At 42.6% G+C, this 18,957-nt stretch overlaps 1 protein-coding gene across 3 annotated transcripts in view; it reads left to right on the top strand.

The window, feature by feature from the left end:
• The window catches only part of MALT1 (MALT1 paracaspase), a 183,101-nt gene that overhangs the window by 106,410 nt on the left and 57,734 nt on the right, over positions 1-18,957 (top strand). For 2 of the 3 annotated variants that reach the window (XM_077462918.1, XM_077462917.1), the window contains one exon: positions 1,193-1,237. The exons of the other annotated variant lie outside the window; for it this stretch is intronic. In XM_077462918.1, coding sequence (XP_077319044.1) covers positions 1,193-1,237 — 45 coding nt within the window. The remainder of the gene's footprint in view (positions 1-1,192; positions 1,238-18,957) is intronic. 3 annotated transcript variants of the gene reach the window in all.

The following is an 18,957-nucleotide window of genomic DNA, read 5'->3' as shown; positions in this document are numbered from 1 at the left end:
AGAAAAAAAGAAGAGATTGTGACATTTAAATAAAGCTTGCAGTTTTGGAGCTTGTTTTAATCTCATGATTTCCATTAAGTATTTTAGATGTCCTTGGTAGTAAATGAGTTACATGGCATATATACACATAAAAAATACTTTGATATCAGGAACAATACCTAAACTCATATTTAGTGATGTTTGTTGAGGTTGTCTTCATGAACTCTTTGCTTCTTTTATTCCAGTACAACAGTTCAAATACCATTGTGCTTAAATGGCATTCTTGACTTGTAGAGAGGGTCTTCTGGGTTTGGTTCCCATTGTTTGCCTGTCTCTGTATGTTCTCCCTGTGTTTGTATGAATGTTGTTTTTTTTCCTTCCACAACAGAAAGAAATTTTGTTCATTAATTTGTCTCTGACCAAACGACTTTAGTGGGTGTGTGGGTGTCTGTGTGACTATGGCCTTTACCAAAAAAACTGCCTATGCAGAAAGGCACGTCCTTAGATCAAAGCAAACTGTGCAACTATGACCAAAGTTGGATAATGCCCTTGCTATACTGTAGGTAGTTGTAGGCCATTTACACTCCTCCCGAAGCCTGAGCGGAAAACTCCTAGGACTTTGCTAAGAGACTCCTAGCTGTTACTGTTCACCATCACAGGGGTCGAGCTTTCAAACACTGGGCTCAGAGCTACTGTACCAGAGGAGAGAAAGAGCATGTGAGGGGGTCTGAATCAAAGAAAGACCTCCCTCCTGGCTGAATTATGATCTGTGTGTGGCCACTGTCTCTCAACAGAAATCAATCTATCGATCATCTTCTTTTGAATGGACCTATTGGAAAAAAAAAAGCCTGTAGAGCTGATCTGCAAATACTGACAGTGGAGGTGTCGCCCAGGTGTCAACATAAAGTAGTGCAGTGAGGAGGATTCTCCCATACACCTGATTGTGTGGATGGGGGAATCGGTTCCATTTTTTTCATTCAGCCCACTGGCTGACCAAACAGAACTGAGCCATGTATGGCCAACTTTACTGGTAAAACATCTTTATCTGTTTGCCTTTTTTGATATGTACTACAAATTCAGATCAGTTAATGTGGGAAACTATAGATGCCAGATAATGGCATATAACTGTTGCTAGTATAAAAAAGTGTTATCTAATCTAAAGAAAAATAAACCAAAGCAAACATTAAATTCTGTTTTTCTTTTAAAATAAAAGGACATGGGAGGCAAAGGACAAATACGGCAGTGGAGTGCACAGAAGGTAGTGTAATTGCATGACTTACTTCTGCATGTCTTGGTGTTGGATTGTTTGTGTCATTGCTGGACCTTTTTACCTTTATGCCTATACAGTATTACTGTTCTTTTGTGTTAATACTCTTTCTTACTCACTTTTTTTCCTGAATTCTGTAAGGTGAGGAAGTTGGAGTTGCATTTATTTGCATGAAATCCTAATGCTCCACAATAAAATTGTGCCCATCGGCACACTGCCATGGCATATAGTGAGATAAATTAGTGAAAAAATCGCGCTACCAACTATCAATCAAAAGAAAACAAGAAAAACAAACGAAAAAATGTGTCTTAGTGCACACATTAATACTGCTGCAGTCCTGCTGTATACCCAAAAATATACCTACTCACATGAATTACAAAAAAGAACCGCGCTGTCCTAAGTATAAACTTAGGTCGTGTATAATCCCAATAACGAATAAATCGAAAATTTAATTACCTCAATTCGTGAAATTGTATCAGTAACTAATATCTCAAAACTTAGATCTAGTGATAAAAAAATTATGTGTAGGATACCGTCTGTAACTAGAACCTAATAGGTGTAAATGAATACCCCATAAGTATTAGCTCACAGATAATAATAAACAAAATAATACATATAAAGGAACAATTTAAGTGTTGTTGACAAATTACTAATAGTCATATAAATTGTCCCATTAGTTGAATCAGTCCATGAAAAGAACACCACCACGTGTCGGAAATATGATTATAACTTATTCGGAATTTCCAGTAGTTCGACAACTGTGAGCGTGCACCACCACCATAGATAAAGATGGCTCCTTACCAGATGTTCTAAGATTATATGCTCTAAACGTCAGACCAGGCTGTAAATATTCCTCAGACATCCATAGGTTCCACCATAGGTCAAATGGTTAAACAGTCAGGTTCCAATATTTGGCAATAACCGGTCGGCCATAAAGAGGAGGAAAAAGCTCCAAATAGTGTAAAAACGTTTTATTAAAATATTAAAAACAAGAAATGCACTTACAGAGAGTCAAGCACAATGGGGCATGTCACAGTAGGTAGCGCCGGCCGGACGCGAATCCTCCACTCCAGTACCCTTTCTCCAGTTCGTTCGTTAAGAGGCAATGAATAGCGTGTCACACCGCCCGACGCGTTTCGTGAAATATCACGTCTTCTCGGGGCTCGAGCCCCGAGAAGACGTGATATTTCACGAAACGCGTCGGGCGGTGTGACACGCTATTCATTGCCTCTTAACAAACGAACTGGAGAAAGGGTACTGGAGTGGAGGATTCGCGTCCGGCCGGCGCTACCTACTGTGACATGCCCCATTGTGCTTGACTCTCTGTAAGTGCATTTCTTGTTTTTAATATTTTAATAAAACGTTTTTACACTATTTGGAGCTTTTTCCTCCTCTTTATGGCCGACGGGTTATTGCCAAATATTGGAACCTGACTGTTTAACCATTTGACCTATGGTGGAACCTATGGATGTCTGAGGAATATTTACAGCCTGGTCTGACGTTTAGAGCATATAATCTTAGAACATCTGGTAAGGAGCCATCTTTATCTATGGTGGTGGTGCACGCTCACAGTTGTCGAACTACTGGAAATTCCGAATAAGTTATAATCATATTTCCGACACGTGGTGGTGTTCTTTTCATGGACTGATTCAACTAATGGGACAATTTATATGACTATTAGTAATTTGTCAACAACACTTAAATTGTTCCTTTATATGTATTATTTTGTTTATTATTATCTGTGAGCTAATACTTATGGGGTATTCATTTACACCTATTAGGTTCTAGTTACAGACGGTATCCTACACATAATTTTTTTATCACTAGATCTAAGTTTTGAGATATTAGTTACTGATACAATTTCACGAATTGAGGTAATTAAATTTTCGATTTATTCGTTATTGGGATTATACACGACCTAAGTTTATACTTAGGACAGCGCGGTTCTTTTTTGTAATTCATGGCATATAGTGAACCACCTCTTAGGAAAAAATGGCTTCAGCTTGGTCTCCCACCTATGGGAGAACCACCGTTCACATGTTTCACCCAGTAAGAGCTTAATCGTACCTCTACGACATAGCTCCCAACTGTCCCTGCTTTGGAACAAAATCCCTCCATCCCTCTTTCCACCTCATTTTGGTCTGATCTATATAGTTGTATATAAAATGCATTATTTACCTTTCAAAAAAAGTGTTTCCCAGTGCTAAACCTTTCAAAATTTCTGCATTTGTAAATTTATAAAGGAATAGTAGTGATATAAAAAGCACTTGTGGGTTTATCGAATTTTTCCTTTAAGGGGGAGTGGCAGGGGGTGTGTCCTATGCCTACATACTTTTGCTAATAGGTGTCCCTCAATCCCATCTCAAAAAGTTGGGAGCTATGCTCTATGATGCCCTCTATTATTAAGCCCCTACTATGAGAAACATTTTAGAGGTGGTTCTCCCATGGGTAGGAGACCAAGCTGAAGCCATTTTTTACTAAGGGGCGCTCCCTATATGCCAAGTCAATGTGCTGATGGGTGCCTTTTTGTTGTAGTCATCAATGGGGGGGAGTTACTAAAACTGCAGAATCTGGCACAGCTGTGTATAGGAACCAGTCAGCTTCTAACTTCAGCTTGCTCATAGTTACATAGTTAGTCTGGTTGAAAAAAGACACAAGTCCATCTAGTTCAACCAGTAAAAGGGAGGGGGGGAGGGGGAATCATTCAATATTATATACACCAGAGGAAGGCAAAAAAAAACAGAAAAGCATGATCCGATTTGCTGCAGTGGATATTCCCTAGAGCAACTTTACTTATAAATGTTCAATTAAGCTAACTTCAGCTTGTTCAGTTAAGCTAGGACAATAAAACTTGGAAGCTGATTGGTTACCATGCACAGCTGCGTCAGATTCTGTAATCACCAGTTTACGTAAATCTCCCGCAATCTGTCTTACGAAATAGTATTCAGCCCGACCAGCATCTGCAAACATTGTAGCCAGTCAGTCGGATTGGGGCATTTGAGCGGTGTCAATATTATTGGGTTTTTGGGGCACCCCAATGCACTATTACAGTAGCAGACAATGGACAAGTGCTGCAGCACACCACATTGCAAGGGTTATGTTGGTCTATGCGTGCATTCAAAATCAGTGGGCTGCCTTAAAGCCAATTTGAACTTTGAGTTTAAAGCTCAATTCCAGGGAAAATTTAAAAATCAACCCTTGCAGTAAGGACCCACTTCTTGCAAGGGTTCACTTAGTCTAAGGGCAAAGGATTAAGAAGTACATACTTACCTTATTCCCATATTCCTGTCAATACAGCTGCCCCTGGTTCTGATCGCACACCAGCCTCTGAAATGTACAATATGGGGTTAATGTCCCAGTATTGTACATGATGATTCCAAGGCTCTGCCCACAGACCAGAGCTTCTGGGTGGATGAGGAGAGTGCTAGAATTGGCCGGAGAAAGGAACCCTTTAAGTGAAACAGCCTTTACCGCAATCCTTTCTACATAGTGAAGGTAGCACAGTGGTTAAGTGGTTAGCACTTCCGCCTAGCAGCACTAGGGTCGTTGGTTCAAATCCCACCCACGGTGCTACCTGCCTGGAGCTTGTATGTTCTGTCTGTGTGGGTTTCCTCTGGGTACCCTGGTTTTCTCCCACATTCTAAAGACATGCTGGTAGGTAATATGGCCCTAGTATGTGTACCATTGCCCCCTGATGGGTTGCTTGATAATGCCTGTTCTCTTATGCCACCATGACCCTGCAAACTCTCAAGCTCCTATGACACTCTAGGTTCGGACATGTTGTGTATAACTTTAAATGACACACAGCCAAAACGCAAATAGTTTCAACTTCCTCCTTCCTTTTTTTATAGATGAGAGGTTTAAACGAGAATAATTCAGCCAAATCCTTGAATCAGCCAAGGCTAGGTTGAAATAACACTTGTAGCAATAACAATTAGCAATGACACATGAATGACAACAATATACACAATCACTATGGGATATTGTATGAAAGCCATCAATAGATATAAGGAGGTGTGTCTACTTTAAAGGAGAACCCCCGGGTCGACTTATAATACCTTTATCCTAATGAGAGATTTATACTATATTGACCTTTCTATCGGATTTTCCGATCGTGTGCAATGCAATGCAATTCCAACATGCAAAATTTCGACGCATGCTCGAAAAAAATTTGATTCATGCTCGGAAGCATTAACCCCCCTGACGGTGTTCCCGAGTCTGGCTCGGGGTGGAATTTTTATACCAAAAGCTGTAACCCCGAGCCAGACTCGGGATTGCATCGCTGGATCCAGGAGGAGGTTTACTTACCTTCTCCCTGGGATCCAGCGATGTCCCCGCGCTGTACGATCGAGCCGTGTCTCGCTCGATCTATCACATCGCCGATCTCCGTTCCCTGCGAGCATTGCGACACACGGGGACGGAGATCGGTGTCAAATTCAAAAAGTGAAACACACACATTACATACAGTATAATGTAATCTTACAGATTACATTGCTGTATGTAAATATTTCACATCCCCTTTGTCCCTAGTGGTCTGCCCAGTGCCCTGCATGCAGTTTTATATAATAAAAACTGTTCTTTATGCCTGGAAACTGGAGATTGTCCATAGCAACCAAAACTGTCCCTTTACATCAAAAATGATTTTAGACCAGCTAGAAAACAGCGATAATAAATTGGAATCACTCGCAGAATTGAGGGATAGCGATTTGTGGGGAGATCCGTCATCAAATACTGAAAAGTAATGACAGTGACAATTCTGCAACTGAGCAAATTTCAGTGTTTTTGATTTGATTACATTATTGAATAATTTTTATTAGTGTTATATTATTATTTGGTACAATTATTTATAATTATTTATTATATTATAATTTATGGTTTCATTTTTCAAACTTTATTATACCCGGGATGTCTGCTAGACTGCAGTTGAATGTGTTGTATGTTGCAGTGTTATTGACTGTTGGAATTTGGTGTGACCGTGTGTAGGCAAGACAGTTTGGTGGAATTCCGACGGGAAAACCATCAGAGCCGTGTGTAAGCGGTGAATTCGAGTACTAACAACACTGTCCTAAAAGCAAGGCCTTGCACTGTCTTCCCCGGCAACGTTGGAGCTCATAAAACGAAGATTCCTGGCTACAGAAAAGTGATGAGGAACAATGCAAAATAGCAAATCCCAGTTGATAGCAATACTATTTGTAATCCAAGCAAATGTCACATGTGCACTGTGCTGGAAGTGTAGTGCTTAGCAGGGCAATGGGATCTGTGGGCACAAGCCATCTCACCAATTTGAAGCCTCCCGATAGGACCGACAAACGGATGGGCAGAACAAGGGTCAGTCTGCTAATTCAGTGAACTAGCTCCGCAGTGTTCAGCGCTGCTGCAGGTCGTCCTTCTGCCAGCGGGCGACGGCTGGACTCGCTGTGGCTGGAGCGGCAGGCTGTGTATCGCATGCTAGGCCACAATCTGCTTACACAGCAGTGGAATGGTGCTCACACGGTGAGATCCAGGAAGCCAGAGAGCATGAGCCACGTCCGCAGATCCCTATATAGTCTCTTCCACAATTCCCCTGCAGAGCAGACAATCTCCTGGGAGTTGCAGTTCACAGTCATTTCTGCAAGATCGGCAATGCCTATCCAGAGGACTACATCGCCCACAATGCCTTTCTCTGTGCTTCAGGAGATGTCAGTGATTGAGATGCAGCACTAGGGGGAAATAGGAGCAAGGCTAGAATAGTAATAGACAGTCTGCAAAAGTCAGATAACCGTAGTCTGCTCCCGGCTACATATGTATGAATGAATGTGAGTTGCAGACCTTAGATTCTAAGCGCCGTGAAGGCAGGGACTGATGTGAATGTAAATATAGTAAAACCTTGGATTGAGAGTAACTTGGTTTGAGAGCGTTTTGCAAGACACGGAAAATTTTTTTAATACATTTTGACTTGATAAACAAACGATGTCTTGATAAAGAAGCGTCATGTCACAACTGAGCATAAAAGAGAAGAGAGGCGCCTCTAAATGTAGCAATATGGTTACATTTAATGAAGGTACAACATTTAGCAACTCACATGGTTGATGATTAAAAGAGGCACACCTAAGTATGCAGGCATCTGGGGTAAAGCTGTCCACATAGACCATTCTCCGCACCGCCATCAACGTCATCCCTTCCACTCTGCGCTCCACGAGCAGTTCAAGCTTCACTTTCAGATCGCTCGACTGCAGGGTAGTCTTCCCAGTATTATATCACAGCTTACCCATCTTTAGATGTGTTGGCTGCATTCGTTTTCTTTTTTTCAGGCTTTTTTTCCTAATTCTCACATGGTGATCCTGCCAGTGACAGGATAACATTGATAACCCTCACTCAATACTGTATCGGGGGAAACATAGTCACCCTAGGCTTCTCTCCAGATTTGGATTATAATTACCCCTCCTTTTCTCATCTCCATAGAGCAGAGGTTTCCAAACTTTCTAAAAAAATAAAAAAAGGGCTATTTTACTGTCCTTCAAACTTTAGGGGGGCTGGACTTTGACCAGTGGGAGAAAAAAATGTCCTGGTGTCGGCAGGATTAAACAATGCCCCATCATTGGTAGTAGGGGGTGTAATATTGTCCCATTGTTGATATCCAGTGTTAATTTTGTTGACTAAAATATTTTGGTCTACTAAATTAATACTATTTTAGTCAACTAAAATAAGACTAAAACTAAAACAACTCAATTGACTAAAATACAACTAAAACTAAAATGGTATTTTAGTCAAAAGACTATGGGGGTTATTTACGAAAGGAAAATCCACTTTGTACTTGTAGCACTAACGCCCGAAGGAGCTGCTGGTCATTTTTGGGCTTACCGTTCCCTCCCGCTTCTTCTTATGGCACGTCTAGGGGATGTCCCTTGGTAGATGACTCAGTAACTTGGAAATTACAATAGATCCAGTTGAATGGATTTTATTTGTAAACTTCAGCCATTGAACAGTCTTTAACTTGGGATCAGAGGGTTGGAAAGGAAGTTCAGGTACTCTCAATGTCAAAGTCAAAAACGTTAAGGAACTTGCTTACTTTGACTTCTCATCCAGCTGAGAATAGCCATTCACAGCTGGATGAACACTCAGGTTGGACAGTCCCTCTCTCACAAGGCCTAGCAGCCAACAAGGTGCTTACTCAGGAACAAAGTCTTTATCACTGACGTTGTTGCAGAACACGTAGGGAAACTAAGCTGTAGAACACTTGTAGGATACCTGGATCTTTCAGCCAACTTGGCGATATCAACAAGACCGGATTGTCTCGGTCACTTCAGCCCTTCCAGGCTCTTGTTAAGAAAACCAATCTCACACGTGGTGTTCTTCTAAAGAGTCCTCCCCTGGAATGCTTGAAGTACAATGGGTCTCTCCCGAACTGGAGACAGCACCCAACCACCTCAGAATCCTCCTTTAGCTTCCCTGCCTTGGGCTAGCCAGCTCCGAGACATTAAAGTCGAGTGGATCCGCACCCCAGGCCATAGCCTTCCTGGGGGCTGGTCAGGAGGACCAGGACCAAGTACGCAACACTTCATGCTGGACCGGAACCCCCGAACCACGTGACATCCATGTCTTAAATACCCTCTCCCAGAGGGCACAGCGGGAGGGCCACTCCCACTGACCTGGCTCCGAAAGAGAGTAATCGAAACGCCTGTCTAGACCATAGTTCCACGCCTGCCTTCAGAGGCAGCACCCCCCCCCCCCTGACCAAAGCTGAACAGCCCAGTCAGACTGACACAAAAGTCTAATTTAGACAAATAGACCCAAACCAAACTGTAGTCTGGGTAAAGGTTTAACTTTGAAAAACATAGCGGGTGCTCTTCAGGAGCCCGACGCTACATACTGCAGCTACACTTGGAAGTAAAGTCGCTGTAGATCCGAGGGGGACATGCAAGGAAAATAAAAAACAGCATTTTAGCTTGCACATGATTGGATGATAAAATCAGCAGAGCTTCCCCTCATTTCAGATCTACCCCTTAGATTTAAATCGACTGCACTTCCAAGTGCACTTGCAGTGCAAAGTGGATTTGCCTTTCATAAATAACCCCCTATGACTAAAACTAAATTGAATTTATATCACAACGTCAACGGCTAAATTTGTGTCTGTAGTGCATGTTCAAACCTTAATACCATAAATAATAACATGTTATTTGATTTTTACTCCAGAAGTATATAATATTTGGCAATTTTAAAGAAATAATGCATTCAAATTTAACTAAACCCATTAGATTTTAGTCAACTAAAATGTACTGGAGATTTTAGTCAACTAAAATACAACGAAAACAACTCAGATGACTAAAATACGACTAAAACTAGAATGGCATTTTAGTTAAAAGACTATAACTAAAACAAAATTGAAATCTGATGTCAAAATGAACACTGCTGGTATCAATGGAAGGAATAGTATGCCATAGTTGGTGACAGTGGGGAGAATAATGCCCCAAGGGTCAAATACAAGCATGCAAAGGGCTGCATCCAGCCCCTGGGCCGCAGTTTGGAGACCCCTGACATAGCGGAAGGTGTTCTGTAGTTCACAAAACACTGCTGAGAAGTCTGATAGCACTGTTTGAGATTTCAGTTCAGTGCACAGGAACAGGATGTTACACGGAAAATGGATTTCTTTCACGATCAACAGGTATTTTCTGTACTTGCAGAAAACACACTTAGCCTGAAAAATAAAAACAAATGCAGTCTCTACATCCAGTGGCTAGTAAGTTGCAATATAATAAAATTATATTAAACCTAAAAGCAAACATTTATTATATTGCAGCTTATCAATTCTTAGATGTATTCGTTTTCTTTTTTTAGGCTTCCTTTCCTTTATTTTCCCCTGGTTATCCGGCCAGTAAGTCTGTTATTTTTTAACAGAGCAAACTGTCCTGCAAATGTACCAGAGTGTTGAGACAAACCATTTTCCTCTGACAGGGGTGCTTAAAATGATCAGCTTTTATGTATTTATGTAAAACCTTTATCACAAAAGGAAGAAACTGCTACTGTAACTGGAGTGTGAGCTTTAGTTTGGCTTCAATTTGTTAGTGAATCTAAATCTGCTAATCAGAGGCGTAACTAGAACCTTCAGGGCACCAGTGTAAGAAATCATGATGGGCCCCCCTGGCCCACCCTTCCATCAGAGCCATGGGCTTCTAATTTTGGGGGGGCATCCATGGACATCCTCCCAGAACCCTGCCTCCCACGTGTCCCCCGGGATGTACATTAAGTGCAATCACAGCGGCTCTTTACCATGTGATCAGCTGATCACATATAAACAGGCTTGCTGGTTATTAGCAGTGCAGCCTATTAGTGGCACTTATCAGTGCTCAGCAATGCTGATGCCGCCTATCAGTGCCTGTTAATTCCGCCTATTAGTGCTCATCAATATCCGCCTGTGAGCGCCACCCATCAGTGCTCACCAATGCTGCCTATCAGTGCCCATGAGTGCAACCTATCAGTGCTCAATGCCCATCAGTGCCACCTAGCAATGCCCATTAATGCCACTTATCAGCATCTATCAGTGCCCATCAGTGCTCAACGCCCATCAGTTCAACCTATCAGTGCTCATCAATGCCACCTATCAGCATCTATCAGTGCCCATCAGCGCTGCCTATCAGTGATCAATGCCCATCAGTGCCACTTATCAGTGCTCATCAATGCTGCCTATTAGTCCCACCTATCAGTGCTCATCAATGCTGCCTATCAGTGGCACCTATCAGTTCTCATCAATGCTGCCTATCAGTCTTTATAGTGCTGCCTATCAGTGGCACCTATCAGTTCTCATCAATGCTGCGCATCAGTGTTTATAGTGCTGCCTATTAGTGTTCAATGCCCATCAGTGCCACCCATCAGTGCAGCCTATCAGTGTTTATCAATCCCACTGATCAGTGCCCATTAGTGCCACCTATCAGTGCTCATCGATCAATGCTGCCTGCCTCCCAAGCAGGTCTCTGAGCTGAGAGTGTCTCTCTCATACAGCTCACTGCCATCATTGACAGTTTTCCCTCTCTCCTCTCTGGCACAGGATGAGAGGGGAGACAGCCAATCTGCTCTGTCTCCAGTCCCCCCCCCCCTCTCCCATTCTCAACCAGTGCACCATGGATCCCTAGGGTTCCTCCAGAGGTTGCTAAGGGGTTCCTCAAACTGTGGTTGACTGACTTCCCATCTGATTGTACTTGAATACTTTCACATCCAACACCACCAACCACATGACATTGATGATCTTTTTAGCTATTTGAAAGGGTGGCACTGACTGCCACAGTAAGGGTTGCATTATTCCTAGTGGCCACTAATGTAAGGATGCATTTTTGCCAATGACCCCCAATAATTTCGATTTAGTAAGGATACCCCGAGACCTGAAAATTAATTTAGGGATTCCTGTGGAGAAAAAAAACTGTAAGGAACCACTGTACTAGCGGGTTATGCGAAAGGTTTCCAGCAGTTGAAGGCACTCAATGTCACACCCGTTGGCGGATGATCTACTAGATCATACCCTTTTATCATGAAAAGAGCAGATTGCACAGCTACTTCATTTCACATGTTCAGGTTTTTGTATCTTTACGGATTATTACTCTCTACTGTTTGCTTATTATTTGTCTCCTCGATAATCACAACCCAATCAAAATGATAGCTATAGTAGATCATGCAATGACAGAAGGGCCCAGCTCTGTCTGTCTACACCAGCCTCTCTCAATCTTTTTATTCCAGATGAACACTTATAATAATGTTGAGGTCTCGGAGGTCCCTTACTAAAATACATTTATTGTAGGTCAATTGGAAAACTACCGGTTACATTGGTGGTCAATAGGGTCAATGCAAACATTACAGTGGTGGTCAGAGTGCCACCCTTACAGGCAACTAAAATATAGTCAGTGTTGTGCTGCTGCCTTTGCCCATTGTCGTTGGCATGCAAGTTAGGCACAGCTCAAGGAACCTTTATCAACCTCTGGACCAACCTCTGAAGGAACTATTACTGGTCTACATAGTGATTTAGTCAGCTAATAGGTTTTGGCAAATACATTTGGAAATGAATGTATATATAAACTGGGAACCTCTATTTCTTGTGAAAGCAATTAGTATTCTTTATCATTAGAGGAATAGGATGGAGATACAGTTGGCAAGGTTTGTTGTTCTGTTGGTATTCCATCCACTGCAGTATGTTGATTTTTCAGGTACTAAAGATTGGTATGGTAATTTTTAGTATGCAATACCTGGCACAAACATTTTTGGCATGTGACATTTTGGCACCAATAAACTCTATATTTTTGGCAGTGCTTTTTATTTGGCACTGATGGTTATAACATCTATGATGATTGGCCTCTGCAATAATAAGGCCTGAATACAAAAATTTAGAGCTGACATAGACTCAGCCAACTTTTCACTGAAACCAGTGTAAAACAAAGCCACCATCTGCTTTTTTGCCAGGCCCACTTTGACATTCATTGCATTGAGTGTCTGTGAAACAACTCTAAAGTTGGCCATACATGAATTGAATCTCGAGTTGATTCCTGTTGAACCTGCCAAAATTTAAGCCATGAATAGCCCTGCAGGCTCAACAAACTTTGATTGAAAAACTGAAAGAGCCATGTGGAAAGTTGTTGGCTGAACAGTAACTGCATCCAATCAGATGAAGTCACTGTTTGAGTATTTAGACAGCTGGCAGTGTAAATTCCAGATACAGTCACAGTGCATATTTTTAGCACTGATCACTATATTAGTGTCACTGGTTCCCAAAAAGTGTCAAGTGTCAGTTACTGTCTGATTGTCCACCAAAAAAAAGGACATACATTTTATTTGTGTACAGCATTGCATGACCACACAATTGTCCACCGACCCCACCATGCCTTAACACTTATCCATATTCTATTTCAAAACGTAACCATAAACTACCTGAAAAAAATAACCTTACCTTACATAAATTCTGTCTCAGTGGATCCTGTGGACCACAGACTGGATGTAGCCCTTTGCTTGCTTTTAACTGACCGTTGGGGCATTATTTCTTCAATTGATGAGGAACTATTTCTCCCACTGACACCAATGAGAAGGAACTATTCCTCCAACTAACACCAACAATGGGGCACTGTTTTTCCCACTGACACCAACAACAGGGTGCTATTACTCACACTGACATCAACAATGGGACACTATTTCCCAGGTAATCCCAAAGTTGGGGAAGTGTTTCTCCAACTGACACCAATGAAAGCATGCTATTACTCCCACTGACAGCAACAATGGGGTGCTATTTCTCCCATGGACAGCAACAATGGGACACTATTCCTCCCACTGACACCAACAGCGGGACACTATTCCCCCCAGTAATTCCAATGATGGGGAAGTATTTCTCCCTTTGGCACCAATGATAAGGCACTATTCCTCCCACTGACACCAACAAAGAAGCTCTATTTCTCCTACTGATACCAAAAATGGAGCACTATTCCTTGTACTGAGAGCAACGATGGGGTGCAATTCCTCCCACCGATACCATCAGCTGGGTGCTATTTCTCCCAATCACACCAACAATAGGGTACTGTTCTTTCCACTGACACCAAGGTATTTTTTTTCCTTCTACTGACCACCAATCCTGGGCTATTAGTTAGTCCCACTCATCACTAAGCCATCATTTTACTCCCAGTGATGCTGGAACATTTTCTGCTCCCACAAACTACAGCCTGATACCCCTCTGAAGGAGAGTGAACTGGTCCTTTGTTTAGAAAAGTTGGAGACTCATGCTTTACCTGAACACTTGACCATCTCCTACCTGAGTATTTAACCATATGCTGCTGGAACCATTTCCTACCTTAATTCCCTCCCTTCTGAGTGTCTGACCCTTCCCTATCTGATTTTTTAATCCTAACACTTAACCATCCCATAAAGCAGGGATCTCCAAACTACGGCCCTCCAGCTGTTGCGTAACTACACATCCCATGAGGCATTGTAAACACTGACATTCTCAGACATGACTAGGCATGATGGAAATTGTAGTTCTTGAACAATTGGAGGGCCATAGTTTGAAGACCCCTGCCCTTAAGCATAAGTGCTTAACCCCTGGGCCTTGAGCTTTTGCAAAACTGCAAGTCCCATGAGGCATTGCAAAGCTGACAGTTAAAAGCATGACTCCCAAAGGCAGAGGCATGATGGGACTTGTAGTTTGGCAACAGGTGGAGGACCACAGGTTGAGCACCCTTGCCCTAAAGTGAGCCAATAACACAAAAACCACCGGTAACACTTTACAATTAATATCAACTCTTAACCTCCCCAAACTTTAATGTTAAACCTAATGAGAGATAGAGAAATGAATTTAAAGCGGGAGTCCGCCGGGACTCCGCGTTTTTTTTTTTTTTAAAAGCCAGCAGCTACAAATACTGCAGCTGCTGACTTTTAAAATAGTGACACTTACCTGTCCAGCGCGCCCGCGACGTCGGCACCCGAAGCCGATCTGTAGATCGTTTCTCGGGTGCTGCCGCCGGTATGGGAATCAGGAAATGGAGCCTTTCGGCTTCATTTCCCGGTTCCCTACTGCGCATGCGCGAGCCGCGCTGCGCAATAAGGACGGTCCCCGCTGCCTCTGGGATCTGTGTGTTTTCCCAGCAGGCAGCGGGGCACTTGCGGAAAGGGGCGGGCACTTGCGGAAAGGGGCGTAATCTACCCCCCTTTCCGCAGAGAGCTATCCCGGAAGTGGGTGCAGTTACCTGGATTATCCAGGTAACTGCACCCCCCTCCCCCCTGAAAGGTGCCAATTGTGGCGCCGGAGGGGGGGAGGATTCCGATGAGCGGAAGGTCCATTTTAGGGTGGACCTCCGCTTTAACCACTTTCAGACCGGACCAATTTGCTGGTCAAAGACCAGACCACTTTTTGCGATTCGGCACTGCGTCGCTTTAACTGACAATTGCGCGGTCGTGCGACGTGGCTCCCAAACAAAATTAACGTCCTTTTTTTCCCACAAATAGAGCTTTCTTTTGGTGGTATTTGATCACCCCTGCGGTTTTTATTTTTTGCGCTATAAACAAAAATAGAGCGATAATTTTGAAAAAAACGCATTATTTTTTACTTTTTGTAATAATAAATATCCCCCAAAAATATATAAAAAAACATTTTTTTCCCTCAGTTTAGGCCGATACGTATTCTTCTACATATTTTTGGTAAAAAAAATCGCAATAAGCGATTATTGATTGGTTTGCACAAAAGTTATAGCGTTTACAAAATAGGGATAGTTTTATAGCATTTTTATTAATAATTTTTTATTATTTTTTTTTTTACTAGTAATGGCGGCGATCTGCGATTTTTATTGTGACTGCGACATTGTGGGGGACCCATCGGACATTTTTGACACATTTTTGGGACCATTGTCATTTATACAGTAATCACTGCTATATAAATGCAGTGATTCCTGTGTAAATGACACTGGCAGTGAAAGGGTTAACCAGTGGGTGGCAGTGTAGGGGTTAAGTGTTCCTAGGGGTGTGTTACTAACTGTGGGGGGGTTGGGCTTTCATTTAGTGTACACTGATCTCTGCTCCAATCACATGGAGCAGAGATCAGCGTCACTAGTTGCTAGGCAGAATGGAAAAACGTTGTTTATACAGCATTTCCTCCATTCGGCCGCTCCGTGAGACGATCGCGGGGATGCCCGCGGCGATCGAGTCCGCGGGTCCCGCGACCGGACTCACGGGGGTCCCGACCAGCGCGGGAGCGCGCCGCCGGTGGCGCGCTCCCGATGGCACGGCGGCAACGAATATTGGACGTACATGTACGCCAATATGCCTGCCCGTGCCATTCTGTCGACGTACATCGTCGTGCGCTGGTCGGGAAGTGGTTAATAAAGGCAAATAGAATACCCAATCACATGCAAGGAAAAAAAAATGCATTTTTGCTTGCACATGATTGGATGATAAAAGTCAGTAGAGCTTCTCCTCATTTACTAAGCTCTGGAGCAAATGCCCATGCAGAGTGAAACTGCCCTTGCAAGGTACACAGTCTAGTTGCCTTTGGTAAATCATCCCGGTGTCCTTATACAGTATATTGAACAAGTATGCAATCTATTGTGAAGGATCATTGTGGAATATAACTTGAACTAGATGTTTTTTTCACATTGATATTATGTGCAGTGCTCTGGTCAGGAGGTCCTTTATGAAAGAAACTAGATAACTTTGTTTGCATATATGCAAATTCTAGTCAATATTTGTTGCTGTTTTGGCGGTCAGTATTGGATACCAGATATTGTTAATAACAGGAACCAAACACTTTAAACATGCTTTAGTGAAAAGATAATAATAGCTTACGTTGTGCATGTCCAGCCAGAGAATTGTATTATAGTCTGGGTTGGAATGGGGAAGGATTAGAACCTGTATCAGGTTTTTACTGCTGCTCAGGTTTCCAATAGAGAGATTACTCTTTGAGAATGTATTATTATTTTTTATAATAGATTATTCGTTTTTATACGTGAGTACAAGTGAAAAAGCAGAGTGTAAAGCCCCATACACACTATCAGATTTTCTGCAATTTTTTTCCTTTAGAATTACCAAAACCATATAATATGAGGTCAAACATTAGGAGTTTCAATGTGTATGCAATCAGGCAGGCCCTTGCACTACATGGTTTTGGTAAATCTGAAGGAAAAAATCAGCAGAAAATCTGATAGTGTGTATGCAGCTTAAGAGTATAAGGTATACAGAACAATGTATAAAATAATCACGTACAGCAAATATCTAACACATGAACATTACAAGGGTCTATGCAGAATAGAAACAAAACCCGAATAAACTATATCAGTGGCATTATTTACAAAGTTTGGAGTTAACCCATGAGTACCATGGTTTCCGTGAATAATCAAACTTAACTATCCGTCCAGCTCGTAGTGATAGCAATTTTTCATACTTGTAAGTAAGGTTAATGGAGGTAACCCACCTCAGACAGATTAGGAGCAATGTCATTCCTCCTGTGTCTGGTTATTACGGATCTGGAATCTAAAAGTATGTGCGCTACCGTCAAATGAAAATTGGATGGGAAGTTTTCAATTTCTAGGTTTAGGATGGCCAAGGCTGGGTTAGTATGCCTGTGATGGAGGAGATGAGGTTAAATACTAGGTTCCAAAAGCTTGTGAGACTCTTATGCCCCGTACACACGAGCGGAATTTCCATCTGAAAAATCTTGGATGCTTTTTCCGATGAAATTCCACTCAAGCTTGCATTGCATACACACGGTCACACAAAAGTTCTCTCAACTTTCCACCGTCAAGAACGCGGTGATGTACAACACTATGACAAGGCGGAAAAAATGAAGTTCAGTGCTTCCAAGCATACGTGGAATTGTTTCCGAGCATGCGTAGGAATTTTGCGCGTCGGAATTGCTACAGACGATCGGAATTTATAATTATAAATAGAGAACCTGCTCTCAATCTTTTGCTGGCAGGAATTCCGATTGTGTGTATGGGGCATTATAGAACCAGAGTATATGTTAGAGATTTCCCACAGAACCACAATTGTGCCAGCATAGAGAGGACTAGAAGGGGTAGAATTGAGCTACTCTAACGGGTGTAAGATACCAGTGGGATATGATTTTTTGGGAGAGTTCTTAATGGTTGACCCAGCAGGAGATGGTGGTTATTTACTAAAGGAAAATCCACTTTGCACTGCAAGTCGATGTAGATCCGAGGGGGACATGCAAGGAAAATAAAAAACAGCATTTTAGCTTACACATGATTGAATGAAAAAAACAGCAGAGCTTCCATTCATTTCAGATCTACCCCTTAAGCCGCGTACACACGGGCGGACTGTCTGGCCAACTTAGTCCGTCGAAACACATTTCAGCGGACAGTCAGCTCGTGTGTGGGCTTCAGCGGACTTTTTCAGCGTGCAGTCTGGCGGACTAAGTATTTCGGAATTTCCATAATATTGTCCGTCAGACTTTGGTTTCAGCAGACAGTCCGCTCGTGAGTAGGCTAGTTCGACGGACTAAGTATGGCACATGCTCAGAAAGGATTTACACGGCGAAAGGTTGCATTGCTGTGTATTGGACTTCCTATTTCTAGTCCCGTCGTACGTGCTGTACACGTCATCGTGCAAACTTTCGACGGACTGTTTTGTATCCGTGTGTGGTCAAGTCCGTTCATTCGAAAGTAGGACGGACTGTCCGTCGGATTGTCTGACGGACTAAGTTGGCCATACAGTCCGCCCGTGTGTACGCGGCTTTAGATTTAGAGCGACTGCACTTCCAAGTGCACTTGCAGTGTAAAGTGGATTTGCCTTTCATAAATAACTCCCCTTGTGTGTATTTGAAGGCCTGAAACCATTGTGCTGTCTGGAAATAAGTAGTCTGGAGATCTGTCTCCCACTTCAAGAGAGGACTAGATTTGCAGAATCTAGTCTAATTTTACTCTGGAGAATTTATTAGAAGGGATATCATAGGGCCTAATCAGTTCTAGGAAAGACTTGGGTGGATATCTAGAATGTCTTCTACCCACTGAATGCCGCAATCAGAACATTTCTTAACCAAAAGGATACAAGATGAGGGTTTATAATCCTGGAAGTGGCATGTGTAGGTGCGAGCCTTGAAGAGATCCCCTGGGTGGTTGAGCAGAGCTCTCCACGCTAGGCTAGAGGATTGAACTGTGATTGGTAGACTATTTAACAACAGTGGTTTCCAACAGTCTGCCATGAGAGGGGTGCAGCCTCAGGTGCTTGGTCGAACCAATGTTTAATGTTTATTAGTTGCGCCG

The sequence above is a fragment of the Lithobates pipiens genome, unplaced genomic scaffold (assembly GCF_037356315.1).
Source record: "Lithobates pipiens isolate NorthernLeopardFrog02 unplaced genomic scaffold, aLitPip1_a1.2 Scaffold_3, whole genome shotgun sequence".
In the NCBI taxonomy this organism is placed as follows: Eukaryota; Metazoa; Chordata; class Amphibia; order Anura; family Ranidae; genus Lithobates; species Lithobates pipiens.
Note: the sequence above shows the minus strand (reverse complement) of the source record. Positions and strands in the feature narration are given on the sequence as shown.